The sequence below is a fragment of the Brachycentrus maculatus genome, unplaced genomic scaffold (assembly GCF_059751285.1).
Source record: "Brachycentrus maculatus isolate JH-2025_06_01 unplaced genomic scaffold, ASM5975128v1 h1tg000144l, whole genome shotgun sequence".
In the NCBI taxonomy this organism is placed as follows: Eukaryota; Metazoa; Arthropoda; class Insecta; order Trichoptera; family Brachycentridae; genus Brachycentrus; species Brachycentrus maculatus.
Window position 1 is genome coordinate 573,922 of NW_028280897.1, and position 20,539 is coordinate 594,460.

Consider the following 20,539-nt stretch of genomic DNA (forward strand, 5'->3'; position numbering starts at 1 on the left):
ACGTAAATTAACGAATTATCCATTGTTCGTATGTAATTTTTATACAAATAAAAACACATGTCGTATAAAATAACAAATAAAATTAACGGTAATAACAGATAAAAGGTGATCTGTCAGACGAATGTGCGGGAAAACGATGTATGATTGATGTTCGAGAGATGATATATGTAAATCACTAAAGAAAGCAAAGCTGAAATAAGTATTATCGATAAAATTGAAAATTGTTTTGAATATGTGGAACTATTGAGTGAGAAAAGAACGGTATGTGGTTGGTAATAAAAACAAGAGTGCGGATAACTTGGAATGATCAAGTATTTCAAATTCGTGGTCAAATACTAAAAACGCAATTGTTTGCTGAATTATTTCGACGATCTCATTTCTCCAATTAAATCTCAGTGAAGCGCCTTTGAGGTAGGTTACGAAGATAGAGCGATATAAATATAAATTCTACAAAAATATTATTCTTATTAATATTATTACTATTTCGACAAGTTGGTCATTCGGATCAGGAATGAATCGTTCCGCTGGGCTAGTGGAAGGTAGCACCTTTATTGTATTTGTAGGTATAATAATGAAGACGGCAGCTGCAACCTACCTGTTTTTTTTATACCTTTCTGTACCTTCGCCAGGCCGCACGCATTTCTGGTTCAAAAGTATTCAATCAATACAGACATACGGGCACAATACACAACTTTCTCGTTTCGGTATTTTTTAAAACCGAATTTGCCAAAAATACAATATCGAGTGAGTTGGGCAATAAATTGCAACCGATTACTTTCTCCATAAAAGGCGCGTTACGAAGAAAAACGGACCGAAAATTGCGCGTGCATCACCGTACATGTGATAGAGGTAAACTTCTTTAAAAAAATGAATAAGAGAGCTTTTATGCAAGAGGAAAACTTTGCATGATCAAGTTTTTCAAATACCTGGTTGGGAGTCGGAATAATCGGCGGGTTTACATATATGCATGAGGAAATGCATGAATGATAAATCTGATTGGAGTTCTATTCTCTCTGCCCACTTCTACGGGGAAGCGGCGCGATCGTTAGTTAGTATTTAATGTGTGAAAAAGATAGAACATCTCAAAATAAATACAACGGCACAAAATTTTCCTAAAATAATCTGTTTATTCAATATTTACACTGTCATTTATTGGCGCTTCAATTGATAATACTGATATTGATGGTTTGTGGCAACTAAAATAAGAGATATATATCGTGATTAGATATTTTCGGCATTGAAAATAAACAAGTTTTGAAAATGAATGCAATATGGATGATTTGTAATGTGCACAAAAGTGTACGTTACACAAGTTTTTAAATTGATCACTGAATTGGTCAGCCTATGACAGGTATAAAAACTATTTAGCTGTTGTTTTAACAAACAAATAAAATTTAATAATTGAAATTTAACAAAGGTTAAAAGATGAAGAAAAATAATTGGTTTACTCTATTTTCGAAGGATTTAAAAGTCAAAGGATAAAAATCATACGATTTTTATAATTAATATTTGAGACAAAGGAATAATAAAGGAATATTTTAGCGATTCGTTTTTGTACACGTCAGAAGTGTCACCAACGTAAATCCGTCTTAAATAATCAAAGACGATTAAACCATCAAAAATTTCTCGAGCAAAAATTCTTCTTTGTTTTCCAAAAAAAAATATATCTACTCAAATTAATTAAGCCAACACGTTTTTCGAAAGATCACTGAAAAGCTTGTGTTAAAAACCGTTGATTATTTAATCTCTTGTAGTCTTTATTGGTACCTACTGGTGAGAACGTGAGTTAATTTAATATGAATGTTAAATTAAAGCTGTCAATTTGAACTGAATCCCACAGGGTAACTATGATATCTACATATCCCATTACTATCAATTTTTCTGGGTCGTAAATTACACACTATTAATCTTTATCTATCTACTATACACTCGTATTCACAAATCCTGTTGAAATGTGACCTTGAAACGAAAATTCTATTCAAAAAGGCACTTAGCAGATCCTTACTTCCTGCACGCTAATTGAATTGAATATAAATGTTTTTTTAACTAATTTAAACCATTACTTTTTTAAAAACGATAAATAACCGTCGCTCTGAATTTCAGATGCTTAGATCTATGTAAACGTTTTATTCAGATTAATTAAATTTTTAAAGAAAACTTTTGAAAGTTTACGGCTTGTAAGATGTAAAAATAAACATAAATAAACATTTAAAAAATACCCATTACATTAAAATAAAGTGTTATTGGCTATAACGAACGAAAAGTACAACATACTTTATTTAAAATTAAAATGCTCCGTTGACGGTGATACGGACTTTGAAAGCACTTGTAATAATTTTTATCTTTGATCGCGAAAAACTTTGCATGATTGAATAAATACTTATGACATTATTTTTTGCATGGATGGATCCGAATGGAAACCAAGAGTTTCCACATTAGACTTGGAATACGGCGGTAGTCTTCAGAGTACAACATACTTCTGAATTGGTAAAACGTGTATAGTAAATAAATGTATTTTAAGGACATCCCATCTAACTAACTAACTTACTGTCACGCCGCTTCTCCGAAGGCGTAGGCAGAGGGTATCCCTCTTATTATTCGCCTCTTCCGCATTCATGCATCGCTTCATTATCCTTGATTATTTTGACCCGACCGTTTTCAAGTTTTTGACAAACCTGATCAAGCCAGGTTTTCCTCAGCCTTCCTCTGCCCCTTTTCCCAAAAAAATTCGCCTCATAATTTTTCATACCTTTCTTTCCTCACTCATTCGCATGTGTAAACCATCTCATCTTAAGTACATAATAATTTTTTCATTAAAAAAACCCCGAAAAATATTTCAGCATTTTATAAGGCCTTTAGTAAGCATAGACAAGATTATATATTTCATTTAGTACATTTTATATTAGATAGTTTGACTGGAAATGATCCGAGGCAGATTGTGTTCTTTCCCTACCCGAGCGGGACAGATGGCAGGCAGCTGGCGCTGTGTGTATTGTGTAAAGGAATCGTGCGCGCTCTACAAATGTTACGTTTCTCTATCTCGTCGGGCCCAATAAAACCCTAAAGGTGCATCTTCGCTCATTAAACTTTTCAAAAAAACTTACAAAAGCAACGATAAATGCACTTAACCGCCCTATTAACCAAAGCACAACTGAAACTGAGCTATGAAAGGACACACGCACTGTGTGTATATATATATATATATATATATGTAATAAAATACCTAGGTACCTACCTATACATTTTATTAAGTACTTACAAAAAGTACCTACATGAAACAGTTCTACCACCAGATGCCGCATGCGTCGCTCAGAAGAAAACAAAAGACTTCCGATAATATTATTGACTGTCAGAATCAGATAGATAGATAGATAGATAGATATAAAAATTATTATAAAGATAAATTAAGAATAAACTTTAATTACAAAGCAACACATTGTTTATTTTATTATTATACACCCACTTTACATATTATTTACACTTAATTTTCAAAAGGAAAATATTACCACGTTATAAAACGACAATTTTGTTAATTGGAAATGGATTATGAAACATTAGATGTATTAAAACAATTACTACAATATGTTCGAAGTGAGAGAGAAAAATCAGAAGATGATCAAAGAAAACGATTAGAAGATAATCAAAGAAGACATGGAAATTTAAGAACTAGTGATAAAATTAAAAATAAAAATCATGTGAAAAAAATTTCTACAAAATATAAAATAAAATATACTCCAGAAAAGAAGAATTTCGAAGCAGATTTTATGAGCAGGAATCCAGTATTAGAATCGAAGGAAAATGCAAATGAACAATTAAAAGTTGTAAATTTGGTTAAATTAGAAGATATTTTAAAAGATCAGAATAAAAATGAAGACATACAAATAACACAAAAACAGTGCTTGAAAAATGAAAATAAAAATAAAGTAGAAAAAACTTCTACGAAAGATAAAATAAAATATACTCCAGGAAAGAAGAATTTAGAAGTAGATTGTCTAAGCAGGAATCCAGTATTAAAATCGAATGAAAATGCAGATGAACAATTAAAAGTTGTAAATTTGGTTAAATTAGAAGATATTTCAAAAGATCAGAATAAAAATGAAGACATACAAATAACACAGAAACAGTGCTTGAAAAATGAAAATAAAAATAAAGTAGAAAAAACTTCTACGAAAGATGAAATAAAATATACTCCAGGAAAGAAGAATTTAGAAGTAGATTGTCTAAGCCGGAATCCAGTTTTAGAATCGAATAAAAATGCAGATGAACAATTAAAAGTTGTACATTTGGTTATATTAGAAGATACTTTAAGAGATCTGAATAAAAATGAAGGAATTCAAAAGAAAAAAACAAATGGATTGAGAAAAACTGTGTCTACTTTAAAAGGGTCAAGAAAAAAAAAAAATACAAAAAAAGAAAGAAAGAAAAAAGAACGGAAAAAAAAGAAAGAAAGAAAAAAAAAAACAAGAAAGAAAAAAAAAAAAAAAAAAGAAGGAAAAAAAAGAAAGAAAGAAAAAAAAAAAAAAACTTTATCATATCACTAAACTTATACCAGTCCCTTCACTACAAGAAGATGATCCGGAGGACGAGTGAAAATTTTACTATGAATTTTCATCCCCAAGGGGGGAGATGTAATAAAATACCTAGGTACCTACCTATACATTTTATTAAGTACTTACAAAAAGTACCTACATGAAACAGTTCTACCACCAGATGCCGCATGCGTCGCTCAGAAGAAAACAAAAGACTTCCGATAATATTATTGACTGTCAGAATCAGATAGATAGATAGATAGATAGATATAAAAATTATTATAAAGATAAATTAAGAATAAACTTTAATTACAAAGCAACACATTGTTTATTTTATTATTATACACCCACTTTACATATTATTTACACTTAATTTTCAAAAGGAAAATATTACCACGTTATATATATATATATATATATATATATATATATATATATATATATATATATATATATATATATATATATATATATATATATATATATATATATATATATATATATATATATATATATATATATATATATATATATATATATATATATATATATATATATATATATATATTTATATATATATATATACATAAATATATATATATATATATATATATATATATATATATATATATATATATATATATATATATATATATATATATATATATATATATATATATGTATATATATATATATATATATATATATATATATATATATATATATATATATATATATATATAAATATATATAAATATATATATTTATATATATATATATATATATATATATATATATATATATATATATATATATATATATATATATATATATATATATATATACATATTTATATTTATATATATATATATATATATATATATATATATATATATATATATATATATATATATATATATATATATATATATATATATATATATATATATATATATATATATATATATTTATGTATATAAATATATATAAATATATATATATATATAAATATATTTATATATATATATATATATATATATATATATATATATATATATATATATATATATATATATATATATATATATATATATATATCATATTAACTTGATTATTAATTGTATGAAGATACGACGATTAGTCCTGTGGTGAATACTTAGTACCTTTGACCGTTGACGGTTGGCGTTCACAAGTTTACGGAGGGATCATAAGTAACTAGAAAAATAGTAGTTCAAACCTCATTTATATTCATTTCATCCACTCACTAGTTATTACATGGGGGCGCAGGTAATAAACGAAGAAATACCATTAAAGCGAGTAAGAAAAGTATTGAATAAATTAATTATCTTTAGGTTTACTTTTCATTTTTATTCTGTAAAGAAACTTTTGAAGGAAAAATCAAAACATAAGTACCCTACAAATTCATATGCTGAATAAAGTAACGTACAGATTTGTTTTCAAAGTTCCAGACTGACGCAAGTCTGGCTTCATGAATGCAACACCCTTTACTGAATAATATTTCAGCTTCGGTTTAAATATTTATTCGATATTCGTACGATCTCGCATTTCTTTGTGTTATCAAATTTATTGTGAAATATACACATGCTCCGGAATAAATCTCCACGTGAAAACTAAGCGGAATATCTACGAGAAAATATATTTCCATTTTATTATCGCATAATACAAAAGCATCGGGTTTAAATACCTTTGTTCCATTTACCATTCATTTCAAATATTCGCAAAACATTTATAATTGACGCATAAAAGGAGATAATAGTGGTAACCCATATTTTCCACAGTTTGAGAAAAACACGAGAAATATGACGTAATAAAATGCTGTATAGCTTCCACAGCCATAAAATCATTCAATTTGTTTTTAAAGTAAAAGATCTATAAAATTAATAATAGACAAACAAGATAGATTTTCGTGACAGAAACCCTATAACATAATTTAATTAAGAGACGTCTAGAGGAACGGATGCTAAAGAAAGATAACATGATTCGAATTGATGACCTACGTAATGTCGTCCATGATAGAAGGACAACCTGCGGATAAGGAGAGCTGACTCTAACAGCCTAAATATGTTCATACATATTTAAATATGAATCTACGCAATTTTCCCATACTGAATTATGGCATATTAAAAGGACGTGTATGTTCTTAAATATTTTCCAAATAATCGAATATATATATAATGGTAAAACAGGAGAAATATAAGAAAAGGTCAATCAATTTCAAATTTTTTTAGCAAATAAAGATGTATTAATTATTAAAAAATATATTTAAAAGATGTCTGTTAAATAAATGTTAATTTAAAAAAAAAATGTAAAAAGAAAAAAAAACTACTGCATTGAGTTTAAGTCCCTCTCCAAGCACAAGAGCGTAATCTCTTTTTTGGAGGCACACCGTAAATAGTGTAAAATACATACAGATGTTATAAGTGGAAAAATGTCTAGTAAATGAATTAAATTTCTAATATTTTATGTATTAGATAATATTTTTTTTATCCATATAAAAAATAAAGGATGTGAGTTGAATGAAAACGCTATTACTATTAAAAAATAATAACCATAAAATATTCACTGCTCGTTTTTTTCCACTTCGATAATCACGAAGTACCTTTAAACGTAATTATATTTGACTTGTTCCATACAAGTTTCTAGTGCTATTGTTGGTTGGCATCGAGCGGGCGCGAGTCCACTGCGCTCGCCCTGCGAGGGCAACCGGTGGCCCATTGACCGTGTCAAACTTAACCGATCCGAGAAAGGGTTTTTAAACTTGCTGTCAGCGAGCCAAAATAATATTAAGCTGTATTTTATCTAACCGTATCGGCTAACTCGTTAAAAGTACGTTCGTTTTATGGCACGATAAATCAGAAAAACGCATCTGGGGCCTATAAATTTGAAACTGCGTAGAGATAACTTTACTTCCATTCGGTATAACAATATTTTTTTCTTCTTTACGCGTCGTGTCGGGTCCCCCCCGACGTCGACTATCGCTTGTGAAAAAGTGTTCCAATTTTGCGCAGTCCCAAACAGCTCCTCGACTCTGTACTCCTGCCCACTGGTATATATTTTGGAGCCAGAAGATGCGCCGAATCAAATACTAATATGTTTTTATTTAATTTAAATATATTTTAACAAGAGCAGGATATTAAACCCCAATGACGATGTATATTAGGTGTCTCAAAAGATGTGAAGAATCTTTTTTTATTACTAAGAAGGAAATTTGAATGTCTGGACATCATAGGGCTCGCGATGTGGAACTAGTTGGCTTAAGGGATTTTATTCATTATTACAGAGTGCATAAAATGAACACAGAGCCAAGGCTGATATATATATATATATATATATATATATATATATATATATATATATATATATATATATATATATATATATATATATATATATATATATATATATTTATATATATATATATATATATATATATATATATATATATATATATATATATATATATATATATATATATATATATTTATATTTATATATTTATATATTTATATATATATAAATATATATATATATATATATATATATATATATATATTTATATATTTATATATATATATATATATATATATATATATATATATATATATATATATATATATATATATATATATATATTTATATTTATATATTTATATTTATATATTTATATATATATATATATATATATATATATATATATATATATATATATATATATATATATATATATATATATATATATATATATATATATATATATATATATATATATATATATATATATTTATTCTAATACCTTTGCTCTCAAAGGACTCTTTCATAAGCTCGGAATAATCCGTGTTCACTAATGACTTTAAGGCTGAATGCAGATTCGACTAAAGCTGATATGACGGGCCATAAAATAAATCAACGAGAGTTCTGTTATTTGGATATACGATATAAGCGGGCGTCCAATTTCGCAAACTTCGATGAAAAACAGTAGTAAAAAAATATTATGTTTAAACTTATAACTCAAATATACGAGTACCTTTCCGAATTTATTTCGCAGTATGAAGAGTATTCTTAGCGCAAATCTACCGTCTACTATATCGATAATAATATAAATAAGTTATTTATGGTCGCGTTTCAACGCAGGTGTTCGCTTTAACAACGGAGCGACGTTTGGCGTTGAGGATATTAAAAATAAAACACTGCCTCTTTTAAAAGTTTGCACCGGACGCGCTTAAAAATATTATAGATTATTTACTGCTTCTCAGCTGCCTTTGTGACGCCAGTGCTAGCGAAAAATCGAAAAGGAGTCCATATTTATAAATTATTGTCTACCAAGCGAGACCTTGCGAATTATAAATGTATTTTGTCGAATGAACGTTTCTGTTGAATATTTTAAATAAAACGCCTTTTCTGTTAGATGAAACCAATTGCGAAACGGGTAAATTGATACTTTAAAGTAGTAATAGCTAAAGAGGTTAATTTAGCTCTAGGCGCTGGGGTCTAGGGAGGGTGGTGGCCCTAGAAGGAAGAAAGTTAGCAGAGACAATAATGAATATTATTAATGAACCTCTTCCACCCAACGACTAGATCCTGCGCGTATTGAGTGCCTATTATTAGCTCCAGGAAGCGAAGGTCCTAAAAAGTTAGGAGTCACTGACTAAATAATAGATTTTAAATCAAAGAGACATCTGCTACATTAAATCATCAAATATATTGAAATGTTCTATTGATCTATTTGTAAATTACGCTTTACAAGGGTAACTCCAGCAATAAACACAATACATACACACTTAGGTACTAAGATGTATCGAAAGTTGTATAAAAGTAACAAAAATAATTTAGAAAGATAACGTTTCGTACGCAGGTATTCGTCGTTCTTATCTTAAGTCTAAAATATCAAATGTAACATGTTTTTGTTAATTTAAATAAACAGTCAAATGTTAAACTGTTAAACATAACATAAATGTAGAATTGTTTAATTGGCTTTATTATTGTAAATGTAACTTTTTTTGATAATGTAAATATTTTTTTATATAAAGCTGTAAAATTCCCGAATAAATAAATAAAAGAAATAAATATGTAAATGTTTCATTTCTGTTTTTAATTACATTTGAATCAATTGCAATATCAATTCCACTGACCGACGGACATCAGTCAGTGCCAATGACAAAAATAAATTCAATAAAACGTTATCATTAAACAATGTAAAGAATTCAAGGTAATAAAAGAACCTTCATTAAAAAAAAAGTGTTCTATTAGTGTAATTTGGTATATAAAAAATAATTTGACATTTTTTTATAAAGTATACTTTTTTATTAATTTTATTACACAAAATATTCCAACAAAAAGATAGCGATTTTGAAGAAATTATGAAGAAAAAAAATCATACCAAATTCATATACATTATTTATCATTTTAAAGCGTAAATCTCATGAACTTTAAATAAAAACATGAAGAAATAAAACCTAAAACATTCTTTTAAATATTTTAACGTGAACCTTTTTACAAATTTTCGCGGTTGTGTTGATAACTCAAGGAAATGAATATTAAACATGAAGTTAATAACAAAAGTAGGAATGTGGTGCGAAATTTATTTACAGGGCGAAATCCTCGCGCTTATTTCCAGGACTTTTTTACCGACAGCCTGACGTCTTCTCCTAGGTCAGAAAATCCGTTAAAATGTCGACGTCTAGTACCGAGCGCGCTCCGCCACACAACAATGGGTCGCACGCAATCGCTCTCAATAGGAATGAGAATGTTTGTGTGTTATCCGGTGAACCGACTCTCAATAGTGGCAACCCTTGGACAGGAAGCACGCGCCCGCGGCGGAAGCGGCTGCAGCGAGCCGCCGAGCCGCCAGGGACGGCCAACCGTCGGTGTCGGGTGCATAGGGCACTGCATAAAATAAACGCAGCGTTATCTTGATCGTTAATACATTAAGGAAAGGTGGTCAGCCCTCTGCTTCAGGCATCACCAACCAGTCCACGGGAAAATTGAATCAATATATGAGTGAAAAAAATATTCTAACCCTTATCGTTACCCAATGGTGCATAGGGCACTGAATCGTATTATCGCAGTGTTATCTTGATTTTTACTTACATGAAGGCAAGGTGATCACTCCTGCGTTTCAGGGACCAGTTTAGGGTAATATGAAATAAATATTAGAATGTTAAATCACTAAAATTTATTTTTACTCCCCCCCCCCTTTGAAATCTAACCTAGAACCTCCACCACGGTAGCTCAACACGCTTACCATTACATCACGGAAGCGGAAAACATACAAAACACGCTTAATATACTTAAGTCTTTACGCTGTAATAGGGCGAAAAACCCCAAAATACGAGCAACCTGTGGAACGTAAGGGTGTTAGCAGATGGGGAGAGAAAGATTACTAGCACGCACACGTAGAAATACGTGATAAGTGAAAGTCTCGCAAAATTAGCGATACGTCTCAAACCCGGAATTGTGTCTAGAGATAGCACAACTAGACTACTAGCAGGACGCGTCGAAAGTAGAAGAACAGATAGGTAGCTTAAACGCTAGACTAGTATAAAGTCCTGGGGATATCAGAGATGCGCAATATCTACGAAGCCGGACTCTCGGCCGACGGACAATAAGACAAACGGACACTCAGCTGAGGAAACATTTAGCAAACAATAAATTCTAGGCCGCTATAGTCATTTAATGAAATCTGAAGAAATGTGTTAGAATATATTTTTTCAAATATTTTGTACCAATAAAATATTCAAAGTGTAGAAACCCTGTAACAGACTATCGTATTTGAGCGTGTATATTAAAAAAAAAAAAAACGAAATCGACATGCTTTCAACTAAAAGAAAAGATTATTAGATTAAAACCAATATTTTTAGCTTTTCCACTTTTTTATTTGACCAGCGACCGGGTTTCGTCGTTACCGACATCATCAGACTGGTACCGACCGTTACCGACATCATCATGTCGGTAACGACGAAACCCGGTCGCTGGTCAAATAAAAAAGTGGAAAAGCTAAAAATATTGGTTTTAATCTAATAATAAATTAAAAATGCAATTCCATCACGAAGTGTCAGTGGATAATATAAATCTATTAAAAGAAAAGATTTTAGCACACAGCTGGTGAAAAATACAATACCCAAAACCTTTGAGCCCTTAAAATACCTACTGAAAATATCTGCCCTTAAAATATCTTAAAGTATAATTTTTATAATCTTGCTGCCAACGCTTGTAAAAATCATTCATTGGGCTATGCGTATCGAAGAATTAAAAAAACATACCTTTATGAAAAATGTATGTAATCGCAGATAGAATATTTCCCAAATTGATTTCGTTTTCCATATGACAGTGATGTCTCTCACCCTAAGCTCCTTTACTTAAGTCACCTGAATGAGTTATACATAATACCAACAATGATCTGTGCGATTATACAATGTTATAATCTAAAATTTACGAAATCAACATCGTCACACAAAGTCTACATTCACAATATTCATTAGTGTACGTAATAAAGCATCGCCTTAAAAAAATATGGATACTATACAAGAATTTATAGATAGCTCGGGAAATGAATGCTTTTATTTTTATGTTTCGATATCCAACTAATTTAATAGATTCGTTTCAAATGCCTGCGGGGTATTTCAAAACAATACGATACTGATATTATTGTCAATTAGTTTTCAGCGCAGAACAGCGGGTTTATTTTTAAAAAATCCATCATCTAAAATATGTTTTAAAAAAATATTAGAATATTGAAATTTTAGTTTAAATATCGATTTATATATTATTTTTTGACATCTCATCAAAGATGAAGAAGAATATGGAAGTCTGGGCATTTACGGGGCTGTACAGCCCCGTAAATGCCCAGACTTCCATATTCTTCTTCATCTTTGATGAGATGTCAAAAAATAATATGAAAATAACTCCTGTAATTGGATCCAGATTTTGTGAACAAGTATTTGGACACACTCAAAATGTTGTCGATTTATATATTTTGATTTATGAAAATTGATTCGTTTCAAAACAATACGATATTGACATTATTACTATTACGTAGACTTTTAACATGATCAAATCCTATTTTCTAACTGATTAAACATACAAAGTCTTTTTGTGCTGACCTCTATACAATGTAAGATATTGTTATAACTTTGAATCGAAACGCGGTTGATGATTCTACTGTGTTTATCAATTTTTATGATATTTATTTTCTCTCGCGATGGAATTGTCAAACTGTAAATATTACAAAGTAAGAATTCAAACGTATGTCGGGTATGACATCATATATAAGAGCAAGATACTCGCTATGTTTATTGAATCGCAAATCAAACCGGGATCATAATGTTTTCACACTGCAGTCTCATCACATAATAAATAACTAAAATATGCGTGACACTCGCGCGTCAGAGGTGGATCTTTTTAGCTTCTAGAAACAGTCAGTTGATTTTATGCGTTGACCTCTTTGCATTTGTTGAAGATTTTATTATCAGGATTAGAAAATGGTTGTCTGGAATTTCATACAAGAAATCATCTTTAAATTAGACAAAATACTTCGTTTATTCATCGATTTCCATAATTTCATACTCTGTGAAAGTAATGATGGACTTATTATAACTGAAGTATGATACAAATAATTAAGACTGAAAATTTTCTAAAAGACGAAAGAATACTGCGTCGATGGTAATGCCTGATTTGGTTGTAGACTTCATCAGTATTCAATTTTAACTTGAATTTCACAACAAAAAATCTTACTAATGTTTGAACTTCGTCTGAATTGAAATCACCAATCATAATCATTAATATTTTGCCCAGTTATTTTCCCAACAGTCCTGAAACATCAGTAGTGGAAATTGTTAACGAATGAATATTAAAACGTGTTAAAAAATCTGATTGCACTATAATATGCAAGCGTCTACTAGTTCCCTATGCTACGTATTAACACAGTACACGCGGCGCATGCGAGTAGACTGCCCATAACGTATGCGACGGAGAGAGTAGAAACGATTTTTCCTCCTCTTTCCTTTCAACTGACGGCTACATTCAGAGAAAGAGGAGTTTTTCACTTTTTTCTCTGATCCATGCCAAATTGTTCCACCATACCTAAAGAAGCTTCACATTGATAAATCCCAGAATTTAACTGCATTTCGTGAATTACATATTCGTCCTTTAATACACATAGCTACTGCACAGAATTATTGTATAGATGATAAGTATGTATAAATATAAATCGTAAAGTATTATATGAGATCGCAGCATCACGAAGTCGTAAAGAAAAATCAATTTGGATTATTTCAAATGAAGAGAAGATTTTTATAAGGGATTGAAACATAAAGGACCGCATGGGATTAATTTGTGGTTGGGAAATAGAAGTGGTGATTTTACCTCATCTATACAAATTATTTCCATGACGAGCTTTTATCTCAAAGTACTGCATGTCCACGGGATTAAAACCATGCTGTCCCTTTGACAAATAGATGGAAAATGCAAATATTGCAATATTCTGTACGAGAATATTAAAATAAAATACCGACTATCGGAAACGAAAATAATAAAAAAAATACTGTTTCAACAGAATCCATTTTATCCGGTGAATTTGTTATAAAGCTACTTTCAAATAAAAGCTAACTATTAAGCCGCTTCCCTGTAGGGTAGGCTAAAGCAGAACGCGTAAGGTAGGTCGAATAGAACGCTACACCAACTTCCACATAATGCATCTCCTCATACACACATACTCGCCGATTATACATACATTGTACTCCTGACCTGACTACAACCGAGTATTTGACATACTAAATCATGCTTCGTTTTCTTCGACCTTCCTCCGCTCCTACTTTCGACTTCATTCGCCTCACCGTTCTTACCTCACTCATTCGTTCCACATTTCCAAACTATCTTAACACACCTTTCTTAATTTTATCGATAGTGCTTATCACACAACATTGCATTAATTTCTTATTTCTCCATTCGCACATCTATCATATATCGTATTACCACACATTCGTCTAGGAGATCGTATTTCGACTGCATTGTCTACTTTCATCCTTCATTGTTAACTCCATGCTTCATAATCATACATTTTGGCTGGTACCAGGACCTTATTGTGAGCTGGCAATTTAGCTTTCGCTGTTATATTTTCATTTGCTATAACTGATTTCATTGTGCATTTACTCTGTTCCCAGCATTCACTCTCCTTTCAATATCTTTATCCTAGTGAAATGATATCCCGCAATAGTCCACAACTACAGCGAATAAAGACGTAATCCTGCATCAAAACGCACGATAATTTGACTGATGGTGTCCGAGAGATGCTGAAACACTGTCATATGTATAAATATGATATTTGTGATTGGTTATGTAGCCATTTATATGACGTTGACAAACGCGATAGATGGATGACTGCACAAACACGCAATCAAAGGCTTATGTTTTAATTGTAATGAATCCTGATGACGAAATTGATGCCCACTGATTCGAGTACCCCCATTAGCCCCTTCTGACCCCCTTTGACCCCGCTTTGCCTGCCCCCTTAACCATTTACTTTGAACTCCCCCTTCACCCGCCCCCTCGCAAATCCATCCTTCACCCCTCTTTGCCTCCTCTTCAATCTCAATCAAATAATCGGAAGTTTAGCGAATTATTTGCTCATGTTCATTTCACTAACAACGTGCATATAACAATGTAAAACAGGAATTTGACGGCAAAATAACCATGGGCGGTCGAAATTCGCAACGTATTGAGCAAAAATGTTAACATTTTTTAAATATATGCTTCCGAATAATATATCGGTAAGAAAAATTACGTAAAATGTTTTTCCTACTATGTCTCACGTGCAAGATGTTCTAGTAAAATATAAGTAAATAAATAAAAAATTGACGACCACATCTAGAAGCGAATCCAGATGATTTTTTTTTAAACTATCGTTTATGCGAAATGATACAGAGAGTACTGAAAGGCGCCAGGGCGTAATTGGGTAAACTCTAGAATGCAAAATTGGCGTCACGGGCTCGATTCCCATCAATTGCAACAATATAAATCCAAGGAAAAAAATTACAATCGGTGTGGGTGTTTAAAAAAATCTCCATATTTTTAAAAATTATATATCCAGGTATCAGTTACGGGTGATATTAAATAAATGTTAGTAGGTATTTATTAAAAAAAAACATTTGTATTTGTTTTGACCCCCCTTGGAACCGAACCCGGGATCTCTAGCGCGGTAGCCAAACACGCTGACCATCACTTTACGTGGGCGATTTTACGTTTACAATAAAATTTCATTCGCTTTCAAACGTCCTCGTGGCCCAACTACCTGTAGCTGAGGTATTCTCGCGGCCAATTACCCAAATGTCTCCACGCGTTATTTTAACCGAATTATCTCGCTGCTAATCATCTCGCGCCGTAACTTTTGCGCTTGCGCCCAAACGTGTTCGTAGTTAAATGACTTCGTGCCCATACCTGTCGCCCTGATTCTTAAACCTTAGTCTTAAACGTCTGGCGCCCAAAAGTTTTTTCGTCCAAATAACTTACTAGCCAAATACATACGCATCTAACGCCTTAGCGATTACATAATAAAACAACAACGATATACTTTTTTCTACATTTATTTTATTTAACCAGTGGGTGAGTTTCGTCGTTACCGATATCGGTAATGGCGAAACCCGGTCGCCGGTCAAATAAAACAGATGGAAAAAAATTGTTGTTTTACCATCTAAAATGTTGTTTAACCAAGAAATGTCGATACAAAACATAAAGCCTTTGCGATTAATTTTATCTGTGTCCTAATTTCGTGTCTACGTTAAGCGCCCAAACGTAAATATCCAGGCGCACTAACTCTCGCGCAAAAATTAATCTGAAAAAAGTCCTTACATATTTCCGCCCAAATATCCACGAACCCATGAAGATCTCCCTCTTCCGAAATATATTTAGGCACCAAAATGCCTAAAGGCCTAAGAATCTACGTTAGGCGCTCAAACGTACATGCGCGTAAACATTCTAGAAGACTATCGTTAAAAACACGTGAATTCTGTGTTTCAAATCGTATTTATTCCTAACCGTGAAAATATGAAACCGCGTCAAATAAAATATTCATTGTGAGTAAGCATTTGATATTGAAGTTATCATAATTTCAGTCCGAATCTGTCCATAAAATATATAAAAAACAGATTTCAATACACGCAAAAATCAATATGTAAGTTTAAACATGGCTGAATTATTTAACGCACGGCAAAGATGAATACATCATAAAATCGCGTTCAATTTGTGTCATTATAAAAATAATAAAATCACACACCACACACACACACACACACACACACATATATATATATATATATATATATATATAAATATATATATATATATATATATATATATATATATATATATATATATATATATATATATATATATATATATATATATATATATATATATATATATAAATATATATATATATATATGTATATATATATATATATATATATATATATATATATATATATATATATATATATATATATATATATATATATCACCTTAATGCATAACCAATGGTGCATAGGCCACTGTTCTGCTACAATTACTTACCTGAAAGCGATGTGACCAGTCCTCAGCTTCGGCAGCAGATCAGGATTCTATACTACGTACTTACCAAGTTCTAATGAAAAAATACGTAATTTGAGTCCCCGGGGAGTCAAACCCAGTACGGTAGCCAACGTACGACGCGGATGGACGAATGTGTTATCTTAATCAATTACCACCAATAAAAGAATCCTCCACATTGCTGGTGATATTCTAATCTGGGAATCGAACCCACGACCTAGTGTAATCTCACGTGTATTAAACCGTCACGGTCTGTCTACATTAGATAATGGGAGACTACCATTTTCGCATCATTAAAATAGTAATTGGATAAAGTGGTTTTTATTCGTTTGGCAAGGAACAAATATTTACTGGAAAACAATGCAGTCAATATGCCATACAAATATTGCATTTACTATATGTACTAAAGTCATATTTTTGTTTGTGCTTCGAAGGACGCTGGATTACCACCGCAATTTTCAATCTGTAGCCGCTCATACAGCCACCGGGATCTAAAGTGGAGCCCTTGAGCCAGGATATACGTCTTCGTCCTATCCAACGGCAAACGTTGCCTTGTAATATGGTACCTATTACTATATATTCTTATCCCCTCATAAAATCGTTAAAGCACGATAGCTGTAATTCATTAACTATATTTTTTTCACAATTTTCCCATAAACTAATTATACAATAAATATCTTTAGCCTTAAAAGTACACAAAATACGCACATGGGCAAAAATATATATGTAATTATAAAATAATATTAAAAAAAAAACAAAGAAAAACGAAGGACTGCGTATAAAAATAGAGAAATCGCAAATTGAAATAAATTTGTGTAATAATTTTTTGGGTGCGGTAAGGGTTTAAAAAAAAAGTAAACTATTAAAAAGCAGCAAAAACGACTAAACAAGGCGTTTTTTTTAATATTGTAATATTAAAATAATTTATAAAAATTAGAGGATACATAATATAATTAATAAAATAGCAAAGTAATAAAATAAAAAATGTAAAAATTCAAACTTATTGAGGCGAGCTCTCTCGTTCATTTAATTTTATAAAATATGTATAAGCACAAAAAAAACAACATTAAAAGACTTACTTGATCTCGTTCACCTCCTTCTTTATCCCCTTGATATTCGTAACGCACAAATCTTCTTTCATGGTCAGGAATTCGATCACTTCGCGCATTCCCGACACATTCTCGCCAATTTTGGCCGCGTGGACCATAAAAGTTAATCCTAATATTATCAAACACAGTCTCGGCATTTTGGACCAAAACTTGTAAACCAACAATTAAAAAATTACGAACTTAAGGAGCACTTGGAGCGCAGACGTACCGCGAACCGAACCGACGGAATGGTCCCACCAGCTGATGTGTTGTCGCGGCGAGGGAGCACAAACTAATGACTCCAGCCGGCAGGTAAACCCCTTATATAGATTTGTAGCAGTGACAGATGGCGCTTGCTTCGGGCTTGCGAGCCAATCAGACGGTGGCGTTTAAAAATAATGACCAATCAACGCAACTCGTTACTAGTACGTTTGTGTGCAAACAAATGTATTAGTGTGCGTGGCGCGCTTTTAAAAATATACGTGAAACCTAAAAATAATTAGAGAATATTCAATTAAAGTTTGCGATATAATTATTTCAATTAGGACAAAAAAATTGTTTCAAATAGTTAAATTAATATCTTACGAAAATAGCGTTATAGGAATAACTTTAGAATAAAAATAAATTAAGAAAGGTGTGTTGAGATGGTTTGGGCACGTGAATCGAATGAGTGAAAGAATAACAGTAAAACAAATTTACTAGGCAATTATGGTTGGAAAAAATGTAGAGGAAGACCTAGGAATACTTGGTATGATTTAGTATTTCAAATACTTGACAGTGGTCAGGTCAAGGGTCGAAATAATCGGCGGGTATGTATGAGGAGATGCATGAAAGTGGAAGAGGCGAAGACTGTTTGTAAAGACAGATTCGTGTGGCGTTCTATTCTCTCCGCTAACCACTGTACGGAAGTGGCGTGGCGGTTAGTTAGAATCGTTTTTAGTGAAGGGGCTTTATTTATTTATTCTTTTTGTAAAAATATTTGAGCATTGATTGGAAATTTAAAAAAACATATTCTAAATGATAAATATTCTCAACGAAGAAATTTAAATAATCATATTTAAACGTGTTTACACATCTAGGTACTCGTACGTGTCGGGTTGTTGTCCCGTGGTTAGTATCGCGGACTCGTAAGTCAGAGTTTCTTGGTTCGAACCCTCTCTACCACAATTTGATACTTATTTATAATAATGAGCCGCTTAGACTCACAGAAATAGTTTGAAATTAGAATTTACATGTGTAAATAATCAAATGTGTAAATAATATAATGTCCGCCTCCGTAGTGTAGTGGTCAGCACGCTCGGCTACCGTTCTGGAGGTCCCGGGTTCGATTCCCAAGGGGAGTAAAATAAATATAAGTGATTTTTTCACTGTAATATTTATTCAATACTACCCTGGACTGGTACCTGAAGCGGAGGGCTGATCACCTTTCCTTCGTATGTAAACGATCAAGATAACACTGTGTTTATATGACGCAGTGCCCTATGCACCATTGGGGTGCGGATAAGGGTTTTATTATTATTATTATTAAATAATAAAAACACAAATACAAAATTTTTACAATAATATTTTTTTTTAAACTTAGGAGCGGGTTGTTTCATCATGATTTGTATGCACAACATTTTTGGGTGTGTCTAAATACTTGTTCACAAATCGGGGTGGTTCAAAAATTGTCCACTGCGGAGTTATTTTTAAATTTTTACGTCCCAACTTAAATGAAGAAGAATAAGGAAGTTTTAGTATTTAAGGGGATTATGACCTGTTATAGGTTGGCTCACCAGCTGGTAACTAGCCTACGACAGGTCATAAGCCATTACTTCCATATTCATCTATGTTGAGATGGCAAAGTGATTTGAATGCATGTAAGCACAGAGGACATGTAAAGTAGTAATGAAAAAAGGAGTGGAATATGTTTGATGAAATGCAGATGACGAAGGAGCTCAGGAAAGAAAATGAAGGAAAAGAAATTTAATATATGTATGAAAAACAATGTGGGTCTTGGAGAGGAAATCAGAATAATAAAAATTGGCTAGGGCACTCGGGGTTGCATACTCGTACTTGTAAATTTAAAGATAACTGTGCGATTCTAAATACATAATATTTTATGTGTTTTTATACGAAGAATTAAGTGATGATACTATTACAATATTGCTAGATGCGAGATCGGTTCCTGTCGAGGTCGAAATGAACAGTTTTTTTTTTAAATTACATTGAACATGATTTAAGACAGTACGAGTAAATTCGTGTTGAATTTACTATCTTCATTCAATTTATTTGTTTTTTGAAAATTACGATCAAGACAACGCCACACTATTTTGATGAAGTAGC

General features: G+C 31.4%; 1 protein-coding gene across 1 annotated transcript in view; it reads right to left on the minus strand.

The window, feature by feature from the left end:
• LOC148308879 (protein scabrous-like) overlaps positions 1-18,488 on the minus strand; it is a 30,284-nt gene extending 11,796 nt beyond the window's left edge. The window contains exon 1 of the mRNA XM_088260886.1: positions 18,206-18,488. Coding sequence (XP_088117012.1) covers positions 18,206-18,372 — 167 coding nt within the window. The 5' untranslated portion in view covers positions 18,373-18,488. The remainder of the gene's footprint in view (positions 1-18,205) is intronic.
• Positions 18,489-20,539: the final 2,051 nt, after the last annotated feature.